The 22,889-nt window shown below is 47.8% G+C and overlaps 1 protein-coding gene across 12 annotated transcripts in view; it reads right to left on the bottom strand.

Annotated features, from left to right (window-relative positions):
• Camta1 (calmodulin binding transcription activator 1) overlaps positions 1-22,889 on the bottom strand; it is a 791,014-nt gene that overhangs the window by 25,184 nt on the left and 742,941 nt on the right. For all 12 annotated transcript variants that reach the window (XM_055615328.1, XM_055615327.1, XM_055615329.1 and 9 more), the window contains one exon: positions 3,624-3,775. In XM_055615328.1, the coding sequence (XP_055471303.1) occupies positions 3,624-3,775 (152 nt within the window). The remainder of the gene's footprint in view (positions 1-3,623; positions 3,776-22,889) is intronic.

The raw sequence follows: 22,889 nt of genomic DNA, 5'->3' as shown, positions 1-22,889 counted from the left end.
GAGCCAGATGCTGGGATGAAAAGCAGCTAGCTCGGAGAGGCAGAGAAAGCCCCCAGCTGACCTTCCCTCTCAGCTCACGTCTGGATGGAAAAAACCCAAAAGCTCACTAGCTCAACTGGCAGATCAGGAGGAAAAGGCCAAAAACCCAAGGCCGAAGGCTTGATAGCCCAAAGCCCTAAAAGCCAGGTTGCTGAGGACTGGCAACCTAAGCTAAAGCCAGAGCTTGAGCTAAATGCCCTTTCTTTTTATTCAAGCTGTCTTAAATACCCCTCAACTCAAAGTCCCTCCTACTCTTTCATCCCTGTCAGCTGCTTTCTTTGCTCTGCCTCTTGGCCTAGGGTTAACTTTATTAAGTCCTGTGTACAGAAAGCTCTTGGATTAAAAGGTGTGTGCTAGGACTAGGTGAACCACACCATAATTACCTGTTTACAATAAACAGAAAGTTCTTGGATTAAAGGTGTGGTTAAGGCTCAACCAAACCAAACAATAAACGGGGTTTTACAGTCCACAATTTTGACGGTCACAATGGGATCAAATATCCCACAACACACGTGTACACACACACACACACACACACACACACACACACACACACACGTAATGACAATTAAAGAAAAAAGAGGCCATGGACTGGAGAAATGGCTCAGAGGTCAGAGGTTAAGAGCACTGGCTGCTCTTCCAGAGGTCCTGAGTTCAATTCCCAGCACCTACATGGTGGCTCACAATCAGGAGATCTGGTGGCCTCTTCTGGGGTGCAGGCATACACACAGGCAGAATACTATATACATAATAAAAATACATAATACATCTTTTTAAAAAAAGAGGTCATGAAATTGAAAAGGGTACAGGATATGAGAGTCTTCGGAGGAAGGGGATGGAAAATATTATCTAAAAAACGATAACTTCATATAGGTAATAATAAGTTTGATATACACATAAGTTGTATTTTACTGAAATGTCGTATTTTAAAAAGGATTTTGTTTAAACAGATATAAAGTAAAAATTATCCAACAAAAACAGAAGACTGGGCAACAGGTAAAAGTGCACCTGTGTGAAGCTGACGCCCCAGGTGACTTGCCATCATTCTAACAGCTATGGTGACTGCGACACTGATGTGTCTCGGGGGGCCAACACCACTGACACACTTCAGCCTCCCGGAGGCAGCAGCCACCACAGGCAGTAGGCAGTCCCCATCTGGGTTACACTGACAGCTGACCCCTGCTCTTCTAAAAACAAGCTACGTCACCTCAATGTGGTTTTTCCTTAAAAAAAAAAAATGCTTAAAAGTATCAAACTAATGTTTTCTTCGTTTTGTTTTTCCTTTTTAAAAAGGGAATTTTGTGTGTGTTCTGCACCATGTGTGCTGGTGTCCAGAGAGGCCAGAAGAACTGAGTTACAGCTTGTGAGCTGCCATGTGGGCGCGGAGATGCAAACCCAGGTCCTCCGAGAGAGCAGCCACAGCTCCTAAACAATGAGCACCCTCTCCAGCCCCCATTTTTTAAAAAAGGTTTTACAAAGTGAAAAGGGGTACCTGGGAGAGCACGAGACGTGCCAGAAGGGTCGATAATCATGAGGGCCCACAGGTCAGAGGTCACCAGTTAGCCCCGTGGCTTTCTTGCTGGGAACCAGCAGCAGATGAGGGATGAAAATCCAAAGCTGGTGACCCCACAGCAGTCTTCTCTTTAACACACTCTCAGCCAAGCGGCACCTCTAGCCTAATTTCTACTTCTGGTGTTAATGTAAAAGAATTTTTTCTGGTAATAACTTCCATATAATCCAACTAGTACAGAAATAACACTGCTTCTCACTGCTCTTTATTTCTAAATCTGAAAAAAAAAAGGTCCCCCAAAATTAAAAAGGTAGATGATCGATGTGATGTCATCCTCACCAGAGTTGTCACAGCATGCTAGAGAAGATGGCTGAGCCATCCCAACACGCAGCGGACTGACCTCGACCCAGGTAGAGAGGCTGTTCTATATACATCAAACAGACACGTTTATGGAAATCATCACTCAGTGACTGAACGGGGAATGTTTCGAGTTAAATGCAAACAGCCCTGTCTCTTGTCATTTGGTACTGGAGAGATTTCCCAGTGGTTAGGAGCACTTGGTGCTCTTGCAGGGCTCAGTTCCCAGCACCCACATGATGGCTCACAGCCATCTGTTACTCCGGTGCCTTCTTCCGGCCTCTTCAGGCTTTCATGCACATGGTCCACATACATACACACAGGCAGAACACCCATGTATGTAAAATCAAAAAGAAATTAAAATATTGCTGGTGTTTCAGATTTGTAAACAAACAAACAAAATGTACTTTAAAAGAGGAAATTCTACCAGGCATGGTGGTGATACACACCTTTGACCCCAGCACTGAAGAGGCAGAGGCAGCTAATCTCTACGAGTTCCAGGCCAGCCAGGGCTACATGGAAACCCTATCTCAAAAAAACAAGACAGAAGAGAGGTGTGAGAGGAGAGAGGAAGAGACTTCTGTGAAGGAAACAGTCTTTCACAGTGAAGAGCAAGAGGCATTTCCTCCAGCTTTCAGGCAAGGACTCAGTAGCCGAGCAAGAGATACCATGGGGTCCATTATCTTGGGGTGTCTGAAGGAACAGCTTATCATGCTGGAGAGATGGCTCAGGTTAAGAGCACTGGCTGCTCTTTCAAAGGTCCTGAGTTCAATTCCCAGCAACCATATGGTGGCTCACAGCCATCTGTAATGAGGTCTGGTGCTCTCTTCTGTCGTGCAGACATAATACATACAGGCATAATGCGGAATACTGTATAAATAACAAATAAGTAAATTAAGAAAAGAAGAAACATTTTATCCTCAGAGCTTCTCCAAGCAAAGCTCCTAGATGGAGTGTCCACAGAAGCTACGAGAACAGTATTCCACAGCAATACTTGGTCATCTCCCCATGCTTGGCCACGTGACACATTCTTTGTACAACGTAGGAAAAAAGTGCATGTGGGGCTGGTGGATGATGGCTCAGTAGATAAAGTGCTTGCCATCAAGGCTGACAACTCGAGTTCAAACCCTGGAAATCAGCAGTAGAGGTGTGAGGAGAAGCCTGACTCCCCACAGCTGTCCCCGACCTCCACACTTGTGCCATGTACACATGCACTAATAAAAGTGAGGAAAACAAACTTTAAAAAGAAAAGGAAATATATTATGAGAGATGAGCTGGTGCAATGCTGTTCCTCACTGAACAATATTCCACCAACCATTTTCTGAGTTCGCCTTCTGGGGGCTAGAAAAGGCTGAAGAACTGCTGGATTAAAGTATGCTGTGTATTTCTTAAGATGCGCTAAGATACAAAACAGGAAGCAGAAAGAGTGATTTAATTCTGAGTTCCAACAGATGCCTACCATCCCTAGGCTGTCCCTTTCAACTACCCGAGGCACAGTGAGATCTGAGACCCAGAAAGATAGCTGAAAACAGTGTAGAGGCTGCACCCAGGCCTCTTCCACACTGAGAAAACAGAGCACAGGCACCGCGAAGTGGGTCCCTGGGCGTTTTATCCCAGTCCATGAATGACATCGGTAGCAAGAGAGGCCACCGGGGCCAGGTGCTTCGAGCGTGAATGAAACCCCAAGCAAAAGGAAGCTGCCAACGGCAGGGCCTACCTGGGCCTGGCCCCCTCCGGCACCGCTCCCGCTGCCGCCTCCGCTGCTGCCTCCGCTGCTCCCCTGCTTGTGCTGCTGGGAGCCTGTCATCTCGGCCATCCTCCTCTCCATCTGCTCCAGCCGCTCCAGGATGGACATCCTGAACTGGTTATCTAGGGCAGAGCAGGAGGAGTGAGGCTGCGTTCTGAAGAGAAGCATTCGACCTGTGGCCTATGCCAACCCGGGAGTCTGGCATCCAAAGGACTGTCAGTTACTCTTTCAAACGAGGGACTCCAGCGGGCCAATGTGCCCAGCACAGCACACAGGCTGCTGCTGCACACAGAATGTACCGCTCACAGGAGCCCACAGTCCTCAGAGGAAGGACCAGAAAAATCCCTTTGTGTTGATTGCTTTTGGATTCCTGCTTCATTTTTTCTTTGTGGAATTCCTCACCGAAACCCTGAGGTGACATGACGGGCCTACCCCCACCCCCCTGCCTCCCACCACCCAGAGCAGACACAGGAAGTGGGGATGATGTAATATAAGCTAGTGGGGGAAGGCGACAGTGAGAAAGGAGGCAGGATGGGTGTAAGCTCTCTTACACATTTAACACTCTCAGTCAGAGACAGATACGTGTTTCACTCCTACCTAAGAAAGGAAGCTAGGACTGTAACTCAGAAAGCGTATCTCTATACCACTGAGTAACGACCAGACAGCACATCTGTACCCCAACCTATGTGCACCAAGCGCACATACAGGAAGAACCAAGATATGTCACAGGAATAAGAGGAGCCAAAATCATTATTAAAGCCATCATGCCCGTGAATGCCACAGATTTTCCTAAGTGTGGTGCCAGGGGTGCTGGGAGCAGCGAGGAGGGCAGAAAAGGCCTCTTCCTGCTGGTGCCCTCAGATGGTAGAAACGAGGCAGCTAGTGTGACCGGAATGGCGGGGTGGGCGCAGAACTGACATATGCTGGGAAAGGTGACCCAAAGTCTGGCTTGTGGGAAAAGAAGCACCAGATATACCAGCTGGGAATGAAGGGCTGAGAGTGTGTCAGGGAGTAAATGCAGAGGCCATAGGCAAGACACACAAGGAGTGGTGGAGGGGTGGGCTGTAGAGAAGGAGGGTAAAGTGGAGAGGTGGGCTGCTGCAAGCTGACCACATCGCTGGGATGAAGCCACGGCACCTCTGGGCCTCTAGTGGGGAGACAGCTGCTGTGGGAGTCACCCCGTAACTCGGCTCTCCAGTGGGGACTTCACACATGTCCATGCTCATACCATGGGAGTGTTCTCGCCGCCACCAGCTCCTGACAGTGAACTTCGCTCCTCAGGACCTTGCTAAAGACACTTACAGCACGTTTCTCCCCAAACTCTGAAAGGCACAGCTCCGTTCAGAACACGTCATGTGGGTCATGGAAAAAGGAAAGGTCGGAAAGGGTCGGTCTGCCAGTCTTCCCTGTTACCTTAACAGTAACACCCAGACAGATGAGTGGGGCAGCTTACAGGAAAGGAGGGACAAAAGGCAGAAGCCAACAAACGGAGGACAGCGCCACTTTCAGCCCCGCTCTGCTTCATCAACAAAGGAGGCAGGTACCAGCTTTACTTGACACAGACGCTGGATGACTCCTCTCTTTGTCCTTCCCAAAGCTCCAGCAAGCAAACATTACACAAAGTTAGAGGCACAGGCTTGAAGAGGCCTGAAAAACAGACGTCTTCCCTAGAAACTTTAAATACCAACTTTCCATCAAATTCATTTTACTTTACTAAACCAAAATGCAAGAGTCCTGATGCCGTCTCTGCAAATACCCTTAAGAGAAACAAGCATTGCTCACTCAAGTGAAATGGGGACCCTCCCACCCCCTTCTCTGCTTTAAATTCACGGGCACAGATGGATACAGTCATCTTGGAGGATTTTGTCTCCAAGTATTATGCTGGTAAATAACTAGAAATCGACAGTGTCTGAGATGAAGGAGGAGGGGAACAACCGGAGGGGCCTTGAGCAGGTCTCAGGAACCTAAACATCATAGGAAGACAGAACTCCACCCTTAGGTCCCAGCACAGCTCGAAGCAGCAGGCCCACTATCCTTCCTAGGACACTGCAGAGGTTCCTGCTTCCTCCCACAATGCAGTGCTCGGCCTCACCATTCATCTCTGGACCTGCGCTAGGTTACCTCACCCCACTGACACGATGTGGCTTAACAGTAAATCTCCACCCAGCTGCTCCTTCGTAGTTACCCAAGCACTGCAGACCCAGAAGCCAAGATGAACGCCCCTCATGAGATAGCCACAGAGGCACTAGACGCCCGAGACTCAGTGACACCCAGTGGTTCACTGTGGGGCACAGCTTGGGTACGCTGTGCCCATCCTTCCTGCCTGCCCCAGACTGTCCTGATCTGCAAAGAGAAAACACTCCAGCTACCTCGCTGGCTTCTGATCCCCGGGGACAGGGCTGCTGTATTGCTGGACAGTGAATGCCTCCAAGTTAATAAGCTACTCCAAGAAGCACATCACAAAGACCCAAGCCTCTGAACCGTAAGCCAAACAGACACCTCTCCTTTATAAACCATACAGAGCTGCCTCTGCATCCATGCCCTCTGCATCCATGGGCTCATTTCAAAGACACACAGTATTTTCTTAATAGAATCCAAGGGGCCCCAGGAGATGGCTCAGTCCGCGAAGCACTTGCCATGCAAACATGTGAACTGGAGATTTCTAGTCACCACGTAAGGTCTATAATCCCAACACTCAGGGACAGAGATGGGGTATCTGGGACAAAAAGGACTAGCCAAGTGGTAAGGCTCCTAGTTTGAGTGAGAGATAAAGGTGGAGAGTGAGTGAGGAAGAGAGCCAATGTCAACCCCTGGCTGCCATGCTGAGGCACTTTTACATGCACACACATAAAACAACAGAACACCCAGGCCTGCTAGCTGGCCTAATCACAGCGACCTAAGAGGCTAAGCAAGAGAATCAAGACTTCAAAGCCAGACTGGGTAACATCAATGCTCTGCTTCAAAATGTAAGGCCTGGGGGCTGGGCATGGTGGTCCATGTCTTTAGTTCCAGAACTGATGAGGCTGAGTCATGCAGATCTCTGTGAGTTTAAGACTAGCCTGATCTATACAGCAAGTTCTAGGCCAGCCAGGCCTACATAGTGAGACCCCTTCGAAGGAAAAACAAAGACACAGACAGCAAAATGCCTAGGACTGTACAATCACTGATTCGGTGCTTCGCTTGTGTTTATGAGCTACTATACCGCAACCCCACCAGCTAGTCACATGAAAATGTAAGGATTTCTTGTCATGCCCTAATGACACGACACAATTACTGACACAGCATTTACCTTGTATTAGATATGGTAAATAACCATGTGATGATAAAATACATGGAAAGATGCACACAGGCTCTATGCAAACACTTTGTGTAAGGGACCTGAGTACTCTTGGATCCTGGTATCTTTGGGTTGTCCTGAAACCAGCACACCCTAGGTTCTGAGGAGACGCCAGATGCCATTATCTCAGTAGAAAATGGGCTCTGACACCAGTGGTTCTTGTCTTAAGAGGGCTTAAGAGACTGCTGGGCTCTCTTCCTAGAGTTTCTGACCCCACAGGTCAAGGCCCAGCGCTGCATTTCTAACAAGTTCTTGGGGGATGCTAGTTGGGACCACATTTCAAGGAGCCTGGCTCAGTCCTGGCTTGCTTCCACTGTGAAAGAACACCCCTCTCTTCCACCCAGTGCTTTGGAAGACCGTCCGACAGAAGCAGCTTCCTCCCCAGCACAGCCCAGGGTAACCTCTGCCTGGCCCCGCCCACACCAGCTCTGCTGAAGAGAACTGGAGCCCACACCCTTTCCCCAAGTGCAGAACCAACTCAGATGTGTCAGTCCTTGAAAATATTAACCTCCACTCCACTCCCACCACTACTCTCTGCACCCCTGTCAAGAACTAACCTACATTCCCATTGCTTCTTACCAGTTTCTAGTCAAGGTGGGCTGTCTCCCAGGTGTGTGTCTCTGCCCTTGCAAGAATCTACACTGGTCTATGGACCTGCATGGCTTCAGGAAAGCATTGTGCGACGCTGGGCCCCTCCCACAGAACAAGCACACACATGCACCTGCACCCTAGCCAGAAGGCAAATAAATAACCCTGGCTCCTGGCTCAGCCAAACTCTCGTGAGCATTATGTTCTACCTAAACTCACTTTGTAGAAATGGCATTCTTGAACAGGACATCAGTGACATGGTAGAAAGAATGCAGGGGAGGTCAGAGCTCTTGGCTGGGCCCAGCTACACTGTGATCTGCTTGTTTCTCTCATCAGTAAAGCAGGGACACCAATGTCTGTCTCGTACAGGTTAAATAAACCAACCGTAATTCTAAATGAGGAGACATCTAAGTGCGAGCTTCCATCACACTGGAGTCATCTCTCACACCAAAGTTACAGGGCCTTTAAGTAAAATAAATAAATATTTAAATTGTTAATGCTTTTTATTTACATATATGTGGCAAAGATCACAGAGCTCCCCTAAGACCTTTGTCCAGTTATCTCTAACACCAACACCTCCTTCTTCGTAAAGATGAAGAAACTGATATTGTTGTGGCCCTACAGACCTGAGCCTGACTGTGACTCTTGGCCCACTAGTGTGCCTTTCTCTTCCTGGACTCAGCCCTGGACACACTGTATTTAGTTTTAAGGCTCCTTAGAGCTGTGACTTTTACTCGCTCTTACACTTGACTTCCGTAGTTTTAAAGAATACTAACTGGATATTCTGCAAGATGATTCATTTCAGGTTTGTCAACTGGCTGTGGGGTTTGTGGACACGGGCTGTGGGATTTTTAGGAGACACCAGTGCATCTGGGGTGGTGTATGGATGAAGGATGATAGCTTGACCTGTTTCGTTTCAGCAGGGTCTGCTGGACTTGTTGGTAAAATTGGGATTTTTCTCATGTGGTCTTTGGAAGCAAGGAACTACAACTCTTGTCTGTGTTCACAGGGAGGGGCACTGAGTTCTGTGCCATGGGGAGGAGGTGGCACATGTCACCTGGAATTCAGTGAGGAAGGCAGTCTTGTCTGTCTCTCACGTGGACTTAGTTTCCACCCTGGGTTGTAACAACTTTACACTACTGACTTCTTGCTCCAAGTGCTCTAGCTCTAGCCACAAGCTCTTCCAGGCTGGACCCCATGTTCTTCTGACCTGTCACCACCATTTCTCTTTTGAGTACTTCCTCAAACTTTAGGGATCACAAGACGGTACAGGTTTGCCTTTTCTTCCTCGTGCCCCAGCCTTACAAGCAACACTCACTCCCTTGAGGTGTGGAGCGTGATTCCTTTCACGAGAGAATGGTCTTTAGGAACTGAGACTTGGTGCTGTATGTGCTCGCTGCTGCTGGGGGTGGGGTGTCACCGCTTCTAGGCTCCATCAGTGGACAGAGCTAGTAGACACTTGTATGTATACAGACACGTGCAATCCCAGCAATCCATCTGTTCCTACGTTAAAATAAACAGGAGTTGGTACCCATAGCTGACCAGGTGAACGTGAATCAAATAAACATGACTACAAAGTTCATTCTTATGCTCTGGGGCCACTGAAACACAGAGGAAAAGATGATGAAAAGAAACAGTGTTTCCAAGACCCAGCAAGGCAACAGGCCACATGCTACAGATACTACCCAGGTGAGACTGCCACAGAGAAGAGAACCCCACAGGTCCACACAGAAGGACAGGTACAGTGGAATGCCTCGACCACTGTCTTACTCCAATTCCTACAGCTTCCAAAGACAAGTATACAGAAAACTGTACTCGTAATCATGGATAACCCCTACGGTTACCAAGATCAGAAAGAAACATGACATAACCAACCACGGCCCAAGAATCAGAATGGCTTCTTGAGGCCTTGTTGGTGGCATACACCTTTAAACTCAGCACTCCAGAGGAAGCAGGCAGATCTGTGAGTTCAAATCCAGCAGATCTACGTGGTGGGTTCCAGGCCAGCCAGGTCTACATAGTAAGACGCTGTCTCAAAAAGCACAAAACAACTCGCAGTGTTTTCAAAGCAGATACAAAGACTCATAACCAAACCTTTGGCAGAGTACAGGGAATCATAGGAAAGAAGGGGAGTTAGTATGATGGGGAAAGGATAGGAGCTCCACAAGGACCAAATATATCTGGGCACAGGGTCTTTTCAGAGACTGACATTCAACCAAGGACCATGTATGGATATAACCTAGAACCTCTGCTCGGATGTAGCCCATGGTAGCTCAGTAACAAACTGGTTTCCCATAGTAAGGGGAACAAGGACTATTTCTGACAGGAACTCAATGGCTGGCTCTTTGACCTTCCCACCCCCCAAGGGAGGAGCAGTCCTGTTAGGCCACAGAGGAGGACTTTGCAGCCAGTCCTGAAGATACCTGATAAAACAGGATCAGATGAATGGGGAGGAGGCCCCCCCCATCAGTGGACTTGGAAAGGGGCAGGGTGGAGATGAGGGAGGGAGAGTGGGATTGGGAGGGAATGAGGGAGGGGGATACAGCTGGGATACAGAGTTAATAAAATGTAACTGATAAGAAAAAAATAAAATTAAAAAAAAAAGCACAAAACAACAAACAAGGGTAGCTAGTTGGGGCTTGGTTTCCAATGCCAGCCTTCCCTATTATGCAAAGTACCACACAACCAATCAGAGGACAGCGCTGGTCTCTCTGACAGAGATTCCCAACTCTCAAAGGGATTCTTTTAAAATATTTTGAGTTGATAGTTACCCATATCTTTCAAGTTCCTAAGCCATACCAAAGGCTTAAAGAAAAAAAAAAAAAGAGTCAAGGAATTAGACACCCACAGCCTGTTCTAAGTTTAAAAAATGTGGTACCTGCTGCTGTAGACATACCCAGGGGTTTGATCATTTGTTAGGCGTGAGGTGGAGTGTGTGCCGAAAAAAGACCCTGCGCCTGCTGCATCTCAGTGTGCTCCTGATTTTGTACATTCCATTTGAAGTTTTGGAACCCTATTAATTTTCATGGCAGTACTGAATGGTTTCTGACATGAGAACAAACAATTTAAAACACTGGGCCCAGAACTGGAGAGACAGCTCGGCAGTTAAGAGCACTAGCTGCTCTGTGCGAGGACCTGGGTTTTAATTCTCAGCACACACGTCAGCTCACAACTGACTGTAACCCGAGTCTCAGGGGACCTAATGTCTCCTCTGGCCTCACTGGGCACCAGGCCTACAAGGGATACACATACATACATGCAGACAGAATACCCATACACATAAAATTGGCTCAGTGGTTAAGAGCACTTGTTGCTCTTGCAGAAGACCCGCGCTGAGTTGTCTCAGCACTAACATGATGGCTCAGAACCACGCAAAACTCCAGCTCCAGAGACCTGGCGCCCTTTTCTGGCCCCACAGGTACTGTCTGCATGTGATGCACTTGTATGCAGCAAAACACTCTTGCACATAAACTAACTCTAAAAAAACATTTTTTTAAGCAAATCCTTCTCCTTGAACCTGTAACATAAAACAAAAATCCTTGTTGTACTGTGACATGCTTTTTAGCAACTGTTCCAGGTCATGCTTCTGTTTGTTGTTTTATTTTCTCCTAATTCACTCTTCTTTGAACATACCAGGAATTTTCCATGCCTCTGGGCCTCAGCTAACGTTGTTCTTTCCCATGTCCACCTGTGAACTTCTGATTCTTCATAAGCTCAACCATCACTTTTGACAGTCTGTTAACAGCAGCCAGTGAGCTGCTACATGGAGCACCCCAGAAGCCAGGCACGCCTCACTTCACCAACAACTAAAGGGTTCTCCTATTCACTTAGAGAGGAGAAAGCTGAGGCTCAGAAAACAGCTTACCCACCCAAGGTCATGCCATTTTTAAGCATCAGGACGGAGGTCGGTGGACACAGGTTGCAATCCAAAGTGTTCTTTCCACGGCACCCGGCCACCCTTCCCTGCCTTGCCCTCCATCCTACGAGAACTCAGCAAAGGATGCGCACTGACTTTCTTATATGTATCCCACTACTGGCAAGGGTGCGGGATGCAGTGATCTGGTGCCACACGTGGAGTGACTGCTCAGAGGAAGGAAGACTATTGCTTCCTGATTTAAGCACCTGGGAGCCAAGTTTACCGACTGCCACTGTGGGCCTATGTGTCAAGCAGCAGTTCTGATGGTCTGTTCGGTGGGGAGGGGTTGGCTGAAGTGGTCAAAATGCAATGGAGCTGACTTGGAAGATGGAGGGGAAAAAGCTGTGTTTTCCTGGCTGGCTGCCGGTTTTTTCTTTCTTTCTTTCTTTCTTTCTTTTTTCTTTTTGCAGCTCAGGTAAAGAAATGATGTCACTACACAGTGCTGGCCGAGAAGCCTGGCAGCAAAACCCAACCATGTGACGTCTTCACAGATACAAGCTGGAATTTCCCAGCAGAGCAATGTCACTTTTCTGCAGCCGCTGGCGCTGTACACTAAAAATATCACTGACCCCTAACTGTTAGATGCCCCCTTTCCACTTGGGAAATGGGCTATACAACTGCCCAGCCACAGAGCAGAGCACACCTTTGTGAAGCAGAGCCTGTAATTAGTTACCCAAGTGTTAAACAAGCCCATCAGGTTAAGCTGCTGTGTAAACATGAACATTTAATTATGTGAAACAAAGGAAATATTTTCTAGAAAAACCCCAGAAGCATGCTTGGGCACGGACGTCTGCAAATGAGCTAATGCTCAGTACACGCAGAGACACCTCATGTGCACTGAGCCTCTTCAAGTCTTGCTGCCAGAGCAGGGGCAAGTTTGACTTGGCAGGTAAATGAATGAAGGAGCAACCATCAGATACCATCTGCTATTTTAAAACGCGTTATTTGTGTCTCCAGCGCACATGTGCCTCCTGTTGCTATTTGGACAGGGAACGAGAAGCCGTCTCTCGTTCCATTTCCAGCCCTTGGCTTCAGTGGCAGCAAGAGCTGACAAAGCAGGAGGAGGCATGGCTCCGACTATTTCTGTAAAAGAACTGTAATTGCTGCTTAGGAAGTCTCCTAAATGTTTCAGGAAGCTCGGAAAGATGGGGAAAATGAAGTTGCTTCATTCCTTCCCAGAATAAATGGGGCCACTGGAGTCCATTAGGCTGCTCCTCCCTGGCAAGCCATGTAAGACGTCCCAGTGCAGAGGGAAGGGGAAGGGCCAGACCACGATAAGGCACACGCTGTACCACTCCGATTTTCCAAAGCAACTGCTAAATTTAGCCTTAGGAAAAAACTGCCATCCTCCACTTTTTAACAACCCACCAACTCTATGGACCAAAGCACTAGATTGGGAGGTTAAGGTGTTTCCTCCACCCGGTTCCATTTGCAGTGGTCTGGGACTCCAATTTCTCCTTCTGGTCTCTGCTCCACACAATGCTGCACAACAGCCTTAGGAATGTCCCAAAACTCTTTGGGGAGGCTGCGGAATAAAAACACTGGCCGGCAACGCCGAGGAGCAAAGCAAGCGGTCCCCTCCCACTCACAGTTGTCCAGCACAAGAGAGTTGGAGGCGCCTGAGAAATAACAGAAAGCTTCTTCTCCAAGGACCACCAAGGTTTTGTGGGGTGCCCAAGGAGCTCAGCTGTTACTGCAGAGCATTCAGCAGGAGAGAGCCCCAAGGCACTGCAGGAACTGACCTTGCTGTCAATGAAGGGCAAATCCACCTGGGATTCAAGGCAGCAAAACAGCAGCTAAATAGAGCCAAGGAAAACAGGGCTCCAAATGAGGACCAGAGGGTCAGTACCCACTTTCGGACGGTTCCCTTTTTGGTATGCTAACTTTCCAAAAGGTAGCCAAACTAGAGGGCAGCCTCAAAAAAAAAAAACACAATGCACAATGAAAACCATCATTTTGGATAATGAATATATGAAAAAATATATATGAATATATGAAAAAAAATATGGTAAACAGGAAAGGAGACATCAAACAGACACGGGGGAAGCAGATTATCCAAAGCTTGATGAGGCTTTTCAAAGACAGAGAGCTAGCCCGAGACTCAAGACACGAAGGCAGCGGGAAAGCTAACTGGCCTGTATGTTGAAAACTCAGAGTAAAAACCCTAATGCTTAAGGACTAAAAGGACAAAGGACGAAGCAGGCAAAACTGTGAGAGGGTGTGAAAACGATAACCAAGTGAGGACAGGTTGGTTGTTCTGTGGTTACTGGTGTTAACAGAAGCTGTTTAAAATCTTCGGGGGAAGAGCGCGGAGAATTCGGACGGGAAGAGATTCAGACTGTGCCTTTACTGAGCAGGGAGGGGGTGGGGAGCCAGCGCTGTATAACCAAGGCAGCTCAAGTTTTGTTAACCAACCAGGGTCTAGACCATGAGAGCCCAGCCTCCACCTGAAGGAACGCAGTGTCACACACACATGGACAGGAAAAGCCTGCAGTCCCCGAGAAGCCACCAGGTGTGCCGCCCAGCCACAGCCTTGCGGTATAGGGGACACATAACAGAGACGTGCACCGAGCTGGGCAGTGGTGCTGCGCACCTTTAATCCCAGTGCTCTGGAGGCAGAAGCCGGCGGACCCCGTGAAGGGAAGGCCAATCTGGTTTACACGGTGACTTCCAGGACAGCCAGAGCGACAGAGACACCCTCTCTCAGAGACTCTGAGAGAGACGGGGGGGGGGGGAGACAGAGACAGAGGGGGAGGGAGCAGGGGGAGAGAGGAAAAAGGAAAAGAAATGTGATTTCTCCCATCTGAAAATAAGATGTGACCTTTACTAAGAAGCTATTGTCATTTCTATGATGGTCTGATTTTTCTGAGTTATTAAAAGCAACTGCTTGCTTTGGTTTTCTTTTTGATCCTGCGTGCCATGTACCTTTTTAGCCAAGAACGACCACCAATTCCTCATTTTTCTATCTCCACTTCCAAATGCAGGGGTTACAGGCGTGTGCCACCATACACGACCCTTCCCCTTCCTGCCCTTCATCTGGCATGGCCATTCTTACCCATCTCACAGAAGAACTATCAAAGGCCAGGCGTCTGAAGCAAATGGTGCCTCTCCCTGAGACCATGTGGTAATTTCCACTGCTTTCATCTTAGAAGCAGTGCTCTGCCAGCCTGTGAAGGAGGCTACATGGAGCAGAGGCTGGAAACTCAGTGAAAAACTCTGTGAAAAAGCATGTTTAATAGGGCACCTGGGGAAGAGCCGCCAGGTAACTCTGGAGCTTCCATTAGGACTTCTACTCACAGATGATGTTCTTAGTCCCACATGCCTGGTGATCTCTACACACTGGTTGGAAGAGCCCCTGTCAGTTCCTGACTTGATCTCCAAGCACTGCCAGAGGCCTGTGGCTGGCACCCCTTGGCTCTCAGAGCTGACTGTGGGGCTGTCACCTGCACTGACACACCTGATGACCTGCTAGCTAGTGAGAAAGTTAAAGTTCAAGATAACTCAAAAGCGGGCGTTTTATCTGTTTATTTTTGAGACAGGGTCTCACCATATAGCTGTGGCTAGCCTGGGGCATCCTATGTAGACCAGGCTGGCCTTGAACTCACAGAGATTCTCCTACTTCTGTCTCACAAATGCTGGGATTAAAGACATGCACCACCATGGCCAGTCTAGCAATTTATTTTTTAAAATAGGGAGTTATACAATGACATACTTCTATCTCACAACTTGAACATTTAATAACCATGTTTTGTTTTTTTCACAATGCTATAAAACCCTGGAATAAACAGAGATTTATTCCCTTTCAGATGAATCGATTAAAATAATTTAGAAAGAAACGGCTGCAATCTTTGAAACAGTGGCTCTATTACAGGTAAGTCTCAATATTTAAAAGACTTCAAGACCGTATTTTATAATCCACTGCTGGTCTTTCTGAAAACAGAATAAACCTTCTTTTAAATTCAGCATCATTCTTGAGACGTTTGTTTTAGAATGTGCTTGGTCCTCAGCATCTTCCTGTGGGGGTTGTTTTGTCCTGGGCTCTCCTGTCTGCACAGTGCTCACTCCATGTGGTGAGTGTGGGTAGGGACTCAGCACCCACGCCCTAGGCCAGGACTGAACCTGGCTCCACTGAGGCTCGACCTTCTGGGTTAGGCAGAAGAGATAAGGCAGCCAGTGGTTTTTCACTGCTGTGGTACAAGACTCGATTTCAAACAGGGGTGGGACAGTCCTGTCCTGCCACTGTCATGAAGTACCCAAAGTGGACTTCCTGAACCATCCCATTTAGAGTACAGTTCTAAAGATGTGGGGACAGTTAAAAAAAAAAAAACAAAACAGAACAAAAGGTTAATAATGAACCCCTGGCAGGTATGGATGCCAGCCCTGGAAAGCCTCTATTGCCAGCCCCTGACACCACAGCTCCTTTCTCCCTCCTCAATTTCCCTGGTTATCCCTCTCTGCCCCAATCTATTCCCCAGAGCCCATCCAGTCCCCTCCTTACCCCTTGCTTAGTAGGTGGCAATCCTGGACAGTGTATCTGTTTGAGGTGGCTGATGAAAATACATCCAATTAATGACAAACAGATGAGGCCAATCAAGAACCGGAAAGAAAAATGCTCAACTTAAGCAGTTATACAGAAAACAGCACAAAGTGGTCCAATGGGGTTAAAGAGAGTCCTTGGTTTCACTCAGCAGAACAAATCAAACAGAGGCCACCGATTTCAGGATCACAACCTGTCCCTTGCCTGGATGCATGACTTTCCCTCACATCAGAATCTGAAAGAGAAACTGGAATGATAGCCTGGCTGTTGAGAGAACAGTTGAGAGAGCTACGAGTCTTTCAGAAGACACGGGCTTGGTTCCCAGCACCCACGCTAGGCAGCTCACAATCACAACTGCTCCAGATGACCCAATGCTCCTTTCTAGCCTCCGTTGAGAGTACTGACCCACACGACAGGAGGAGAAAACTGGCTCCCGGTGTACACCATGGCACACAAACTCAAATAAGTAAGATAAACATAATAAAATCAAAGTATTAAGAGCATGAGGCTTTTCATTTTTCAGAGTATCATTTTGAGTTCTGTATAAGGATCCTCACCAATAACGTTCCTATTTCTTAAAATAACTTTTTATGTACATTTTTGCTCAAGCATTACTGGTTTATGATGTGAGGTTCACTATTGCCCTGGTGTGAGGACATACCGTATGTGTACGTTACACATTGGCATATTATGTAAATTACATAGTTCAGTGCCTTATACAATGCCTGTCCACTCCCCTGCAGTGGCAGACTACTTATTACAGGCAGAAAGGGCTTGGTTCCCAGGCTAGCCCAGGGACTCAGTACTGTTTAAAGTGAAAGTATTATTGATGCCTATGAGCTTTTTTGTTTGTTTGTTTTGTTTTGTTTTTGTAAATGTCCCCATAGTCACAGGCATTTAAACACTTGGCTCCCAATTGGTGGCCCTTTGGGGGTTGTAGATGGTACAAGCTTGCTGGAGAAGTGCAGTGAGTGGGGGTGGGAGGAGATTAATAGCCCAGCCCCACTTCCAAGTCAGTCTCTCTGCTCCATGTTGGCACCAGGAAGCACGCGGTCTCTTCCTTCTGCTCCTGCTGCTCGCTGCCCCAGTGCCTGCCATTCTCTGGACCGGTAAGCCCAGATGCACTTATGCCCCTCCAGGTTGCTGTGCATGCAGTGTTTTATCACAGCTGGTATACTCTCAGAGACATTTGTTCTTCCTACTTTTTGTACATTAGTAAGCAAAACACCTTTCACACATTTAAAAGCCCAGGGCATTGATTCTGGCTGGAGCAGAATCAACGGTTTCTTTCACAAGAAAAGACAACAGCATACTTAAATACAATCTTCGTTGGGAAGTCCAAACCACAAGTGTGTAAATATTAAGAAACTGAATCATATGTTCTGAAAATGCTAAGGACCATTTGTCAGCAGCAACTGAGAAGTCAATAACGGTAATGGGTTCTGGTGTCTCCTCATTTAAAATGGGACAATATGAGAATACAGACTGGAGCTTCCCTGTTTCTGTGACAATCTGGTGCAAGGATCAAAAAGTATCAGTTCCCACATACTGGACCCACCTGACTTCTTCCTTCCTCTGACCATAGAGCTGGGGGCGCACAACGTTTGTGAGCCTTCCTCAAAGCCGTGCATTCAAATCTCACTGTGTAGGCAACAGGCTCTGGCAAGCAGTCGGGTCATGGTGGAGTCCTTATGAACAGGACTACTGCCTTCCTGAAGGACCCCAGGGAACCGCCTTGTTCTTCGCAACACAGTGATATGAAAGGCTAGCAACACCACCCAGGAGAACACAACCACGTGGGCAGCACCATGACCTGGGCCTTCCAGCCTCCACAACTGTGGAGACCACTGTTTATAAACTGCCTGCCAAGGACGATGGCATAGCAGCCCACACTAAAAACGACTTTTGTCCTTTACTCAAGGTGGCACTGGCACTTGACTCCAGCGGTCAGTGGACCATTAGGCCTTGCCAATATGAATGCCACCCCTCCTCATGTAAGAGGCTAGACACTTGACCCCACTGAGCCAGAATCCAGCAAGTGGCTCATCTGTGCCAATTAGAGACATTCCAGGAACCTCTAAGAATCTTGAAAGAGCTCTCTTCCCAGAAAAGTTTGCTAACCTGGTGGGGTGTAAAGCTGGCCTTTTGAACAGGCCACTTCAGAAGCACCTACCTGAGAAGAAAGAGCCAAGAGAGGAAGGCAGATTCCTCATGACATCACTTGAGCACCCAGAACCAGTGTCCTGAGGAGAATGCCAAACCCGGATTCACTGCGAATCAGTGGACTCCCTTTCTATGGAGCCCGACTGGGGCAGGTGGAGGTGGGGAGGTTGTGGCTTGCAGTTAAAAGATGGCTCAGTGGGTAAAGATGCTCCCCTGCAAACCTGGTGATCCAAGCGATCCCAAGAAACCACATGAAGATTGGAGGAGAGAACTGGCTCGTTACGTTGTCCTTCAGCCTCCACACCTGTGTCACAGCATGCACACAGACTCGCATGCGACCGTAGACGCACCTTATATTGTTCCTTTTCCTCATTTTAAAAGGCTGGAGAGACGGCTCAGCAGTTCAGAGCTCCGGCTCCTCTTCCAGAGGACCGAGGCTTGATTCCCAGTGCCCACATGGCAGCTCAACCGTCTGGAATTCCAGTCCTAGGCGAGCTGATGCCTTTCAGCTCTTAGGGGCACTACACAAGCACTGCTTCCACACATACATGCATGCAGCCAGAGCACTGATACACGTAAGACACATTTGAAAAGGAAAGGTGTGATGAGACTCTAAAATGTTCATCTTTTTGCTAAATAGCAGGAAAATTCTATTTTCCATTTATAATTAAAAATATTTCCTATCACTAACTATTTATTAGTATTACGCTAACACTGCTAAATTTTTCTCTAGAAAACTGGGTAAATTATGGCAGAAACAGGCTGCCATGCTTATCTGGAGCACAACTTAATGTTCATTACCCACAGAAATCACAAGGATGGGAAAGGCGGAGGGTGCTGCAGCCTAGCTGGAGAACATCTGTTGGCGAATTTCTGTCTTGAAGAATCTTAACTCTTCAAGCCTTGAATTACTGCCGAATGCAGAGGCACAAAGACACACCCCACAGAGCAGAATCATAACAGAACACCAGAACTGAAAGGCGGTCCAGGAATTACCTTTGACTCTTACTGCAGCCTATAGTAACAGGACCTACCGGACAGGCAGGCAGGCAGGCAGGCAGGGAGACAGACAGACACACCGACACAGACGCACACATCTGAGACAAAAAGTCTTCCAGGTCAATATTTACAATGTGCAACACACTTTGATTTAAAAATCCGGTGGCACTGCCACTAAACTGACTTCCTGAACCACTTAGAGCTTTGGGAGGGAGATGAGGGGCTGAGACACCGGGATGAGAGACAGAACCCCAGTACCCACCTTACCGTGTGCTATGACACAAAATTGCTGCCACCTACGCACATTTCTTAACAGTAAGCTACCCCACCAACCCTAAGGAACCTGGGAAGGCGGTCCACACGCCTGACCGAAGCCACTTTCAAGGGTGCAGTGTCTGGGCTTTTAGGGCCACCTCAAACCACTTAAGGACTCACACCCAGCAGAGACCTTGAACCAACCTCAATGGGAGGTCATGTGAAGTCTGTGTCTAGACTGCCAAGACACAAGAGCAAAGCTAATGTATAAATAGGATCACACTGGCCTCAAGCTTAAAGAATATCTTCACTTCCAGATCCTGGCACTGTTGAGCGAGGGGCATGAGGCTGAATGATGTCTTTATTAGAATGTATCAAGCTCCAACTCCTAGACTGTATGAGGCCAGGGAGAGTGAGGGAGAGAACCTGCGGCCTCCCCTCACACGCCCTTAACAGCCACTCACTGAATCCAGATGATGGAAAAGACCGGGTCAACGAGGTGAGCCCTGAGTCAAGCTTGGAGCACACTCACGCAGAATTTAACACTGGTGTACGCAAGCCCACTGGCCTCACTGCAATGCTGGATCCCTGTTCAGCAGCCAAGTCAACGACCCAGACGGCAGTGTAACTGTTAGGTATGAGACAGGTGGGGAAACCGGGCCGAGGGCGGCTGATCCCAGGAGTTAACAGGCATTAGTTTAAAATAATGGAAAGCTCTTTATTTGCCCTTGCTTCCCACATTGCAGAAACGTGAGTTTACTGGAAGTTAGCGACTGCGAATATCCGCTCCTCCTGTATGCACCTTCTGCAGCTCAGTACTTAGAGCTGCAACTTGCTCTGTACACTGTAGAAAGTAGGCACTTCAAAGCAGGTGGGCCTGTTTCTCCACATGTTACGTCTATGCTTGTCTTAGACAACAATATAGAATTCAACAAATAAGAGTTGCCATTAACACCGCTAAAATTTTCATTAATCTATAAAAAAGAACTTCTCTAAAGATGGGGCACCAAGAGAGATCACACAATAAGTCCCTTCCAGTCCAGCATTTTTTTTGAAAGCCATAATTTATAAGCTATTATGCCGCAGTTTTAAAGAGTGACTTTTCAGATGCCGAAAGCATCTTGTCTGCCTACTGTAGCCCAAATGTCAGGGCACTGCAGAACAGCGGGGAGGAATGTGGCTCTGGGCTTTCAGGATCTTTTCTCGGGAAGAGGATGGGGCTGTTCATACAGCGCTCTGCAGGTCTGAACACCAAGCTCTCCATGGCCTGAGGTGGCAATGATCATATGCGTCACCTAGCAGGCTAATAAGCACCTCCTAAATGTTAAATGTGGCTAATAGTACCATGTGACCATCAGTGTAGCTTCACGTGTACCATCTGGATTTCTCCTACCATCATTTAACGTTACTTGATGGCAGTCTGACCTTACGTGAAATCGGTATTTTTTGAAAGTAAAAACATAACATTACCTACATTTTGCTTTATTCTACAATTGCTGGAGACTCTATAGTTTTTGGCCAACGCCTAGGAAGTTGTTTACTAATTTCGATAGTTTCCCTGTTGCCCTCTCCCGTGCCTTCACTCTCCTTTGTCTAATCCTCTTTTATTTCATCTATTTTTATCTGGAATAGTGTGTAATCTGTATCTCAGTAGCCTCCCTTAAGTCCCTTGCCCCCTGTTGGAAGGTGAGCTCCGCACAAATAAACCACCGCATGCACGGCTGCCAGAAGCTTTCTGGCAGAGGACTACGTAACTGAAATCGGCTCCCAAAGATCAGGCTTAGGCACCCTGACAGGATGCTCCTCGGATGTTTGATAACGAGGCCCTGACAGCAGACCAAGAACTTCTTCTTTTGAAAGTATGGATGGAATGCAAACATTACATCACGCTAACCTGGAGAAGGCAACATCTTAAAACATGGAAAGACACAAGAGCAAGGAGGAGCAGAGGAAGGCAGGGGTACTTGGCTAGGAAAGGATGAAGGACTTCCAGAAAACCATATCGGGCTGTGCAAATGGTCTCCACTGATTTTTACTGGGCAACATGGAAAGGTGTGTTTTGTACAAACACCTGCAATTTTCTTTAAACATGTTTTTAAAGGCAGGCCACACACGCAATACTGCATCTTCCAAAGTTCCTGAGAAAGTAACACACCCGAAGTCATTATGACATATTTCCAAAGGAAACTCGAGACCCCCAATTCACATGTCCCGCACTGCCAGGGGAGAGGCACTCCAGGGCTAAGCCTGGAATCCTAGCTGTCAGTAAGAGCTTCTCGCCTTCTTCTGCGGACGCTTGCACCGTCAACTCATTCTTCAGCTCGATATGCTCACGTGAACTAAAGAATCCTCAGTTTCCACCTGTTAGCCACGAATTCTCTGACAGTCCAACCATATCATACTCGGCAGCAGAGACGGCTATTCTAGGCAGGAGGACCCAGCTCAGTCCTGGATAGAAAGAGGGCTGAGGGAAAGTCTGAAACGCCACGCCTGAGATTTAAAACCCTTAAATGCATGGCTGTTAACTCTTTCCTTAAATGATCCACATCCACTTACATTGTCCAGAGTGGAATTAACCAAGACCCCACTGAGATTCCTAAGCCAGTCACAATTTCAATGCTTCCCCCCCCCAACTACTAAGCCAAATGTACCCTGTGAGTAAACACTAAAACTGTCATTTGCTAAATCTAATACAAAGAAAAAGATCCACAAGCTAATTTGTTACTGAGCAGTTCTCCTTTTCAAAGAAATGATTTACCCGTAAACACACATCAGTAAAAGTGTTGTCTGCTTCTTACTGCTTTTCGTTATTAGATTTTGGAGGGATAGTTTCTGTGCACACAGATTCTGGAGGAGAACCCTGTCCAATCACTGTTTATCCATTTTACCACAAAACTGGCTGGGAGCATAGTTAAGTGATTTTGGCTTCCCTGAGAGGAGAAACACAGCCTATTCAACCAAGCCAAGGGAAGAGGCACTCAGAAGATCCAAGAGCCTTCCTGGTTGTTTACTGGGTCTGCTCTCCTCATCGGCCACCTCAGGTCCTCCAAGAAAATCCAAATCAGATCCAGCACGGGTGGGCCAAATAGGGTCTTGAGACAAAAAGACAATGGCCAGGGCTCGCAAGGGTGTTCCTACAGCAGCCTATGGGTTTCGACAGTAAGTGCTACTTCTCACGCTGTGTGAACCACGGAGACTCAAAAGAGCAAGACGGCCAGCTTGGGCGTCTACACCCACCTTGGGCATCTACACGGGTGGCCAAGAACATCCGCCCTCACCGCCTTCCGGGGCTGCAGGTAAGCCAAGCTCTCAGAAGTTCTTCCACACCTTCCCTCTCAACTTTCCCCGCCGGCCTCGGGCGCACGGAAAACAAAGCGGCCTCCACCACCCGCGCTGCCCTCGCCGCGTGCCCCGCGCGCCCGGGCGGGGCCGTGGGCGCCG

This window comes from Psammomys obesus, unplaced genomic scaffold (genome assembly GCF_907164565.1).
Source record: "Psammomys obesus unplaced genomic scaffold, mPsaObe1.curated_primary_1811, whole genome shotgun sequence".
NCBI lineage: Eukaryota > Metazoa > Chordata > Mammalia > Rodentia > Muridae > Psammomys > Psammomys obesus.
The sequence above is the reverse complement of the archived record's forward strand: the minus strand, read 5'-3'. Positions and strand labels throughout refer to the sequence as shown.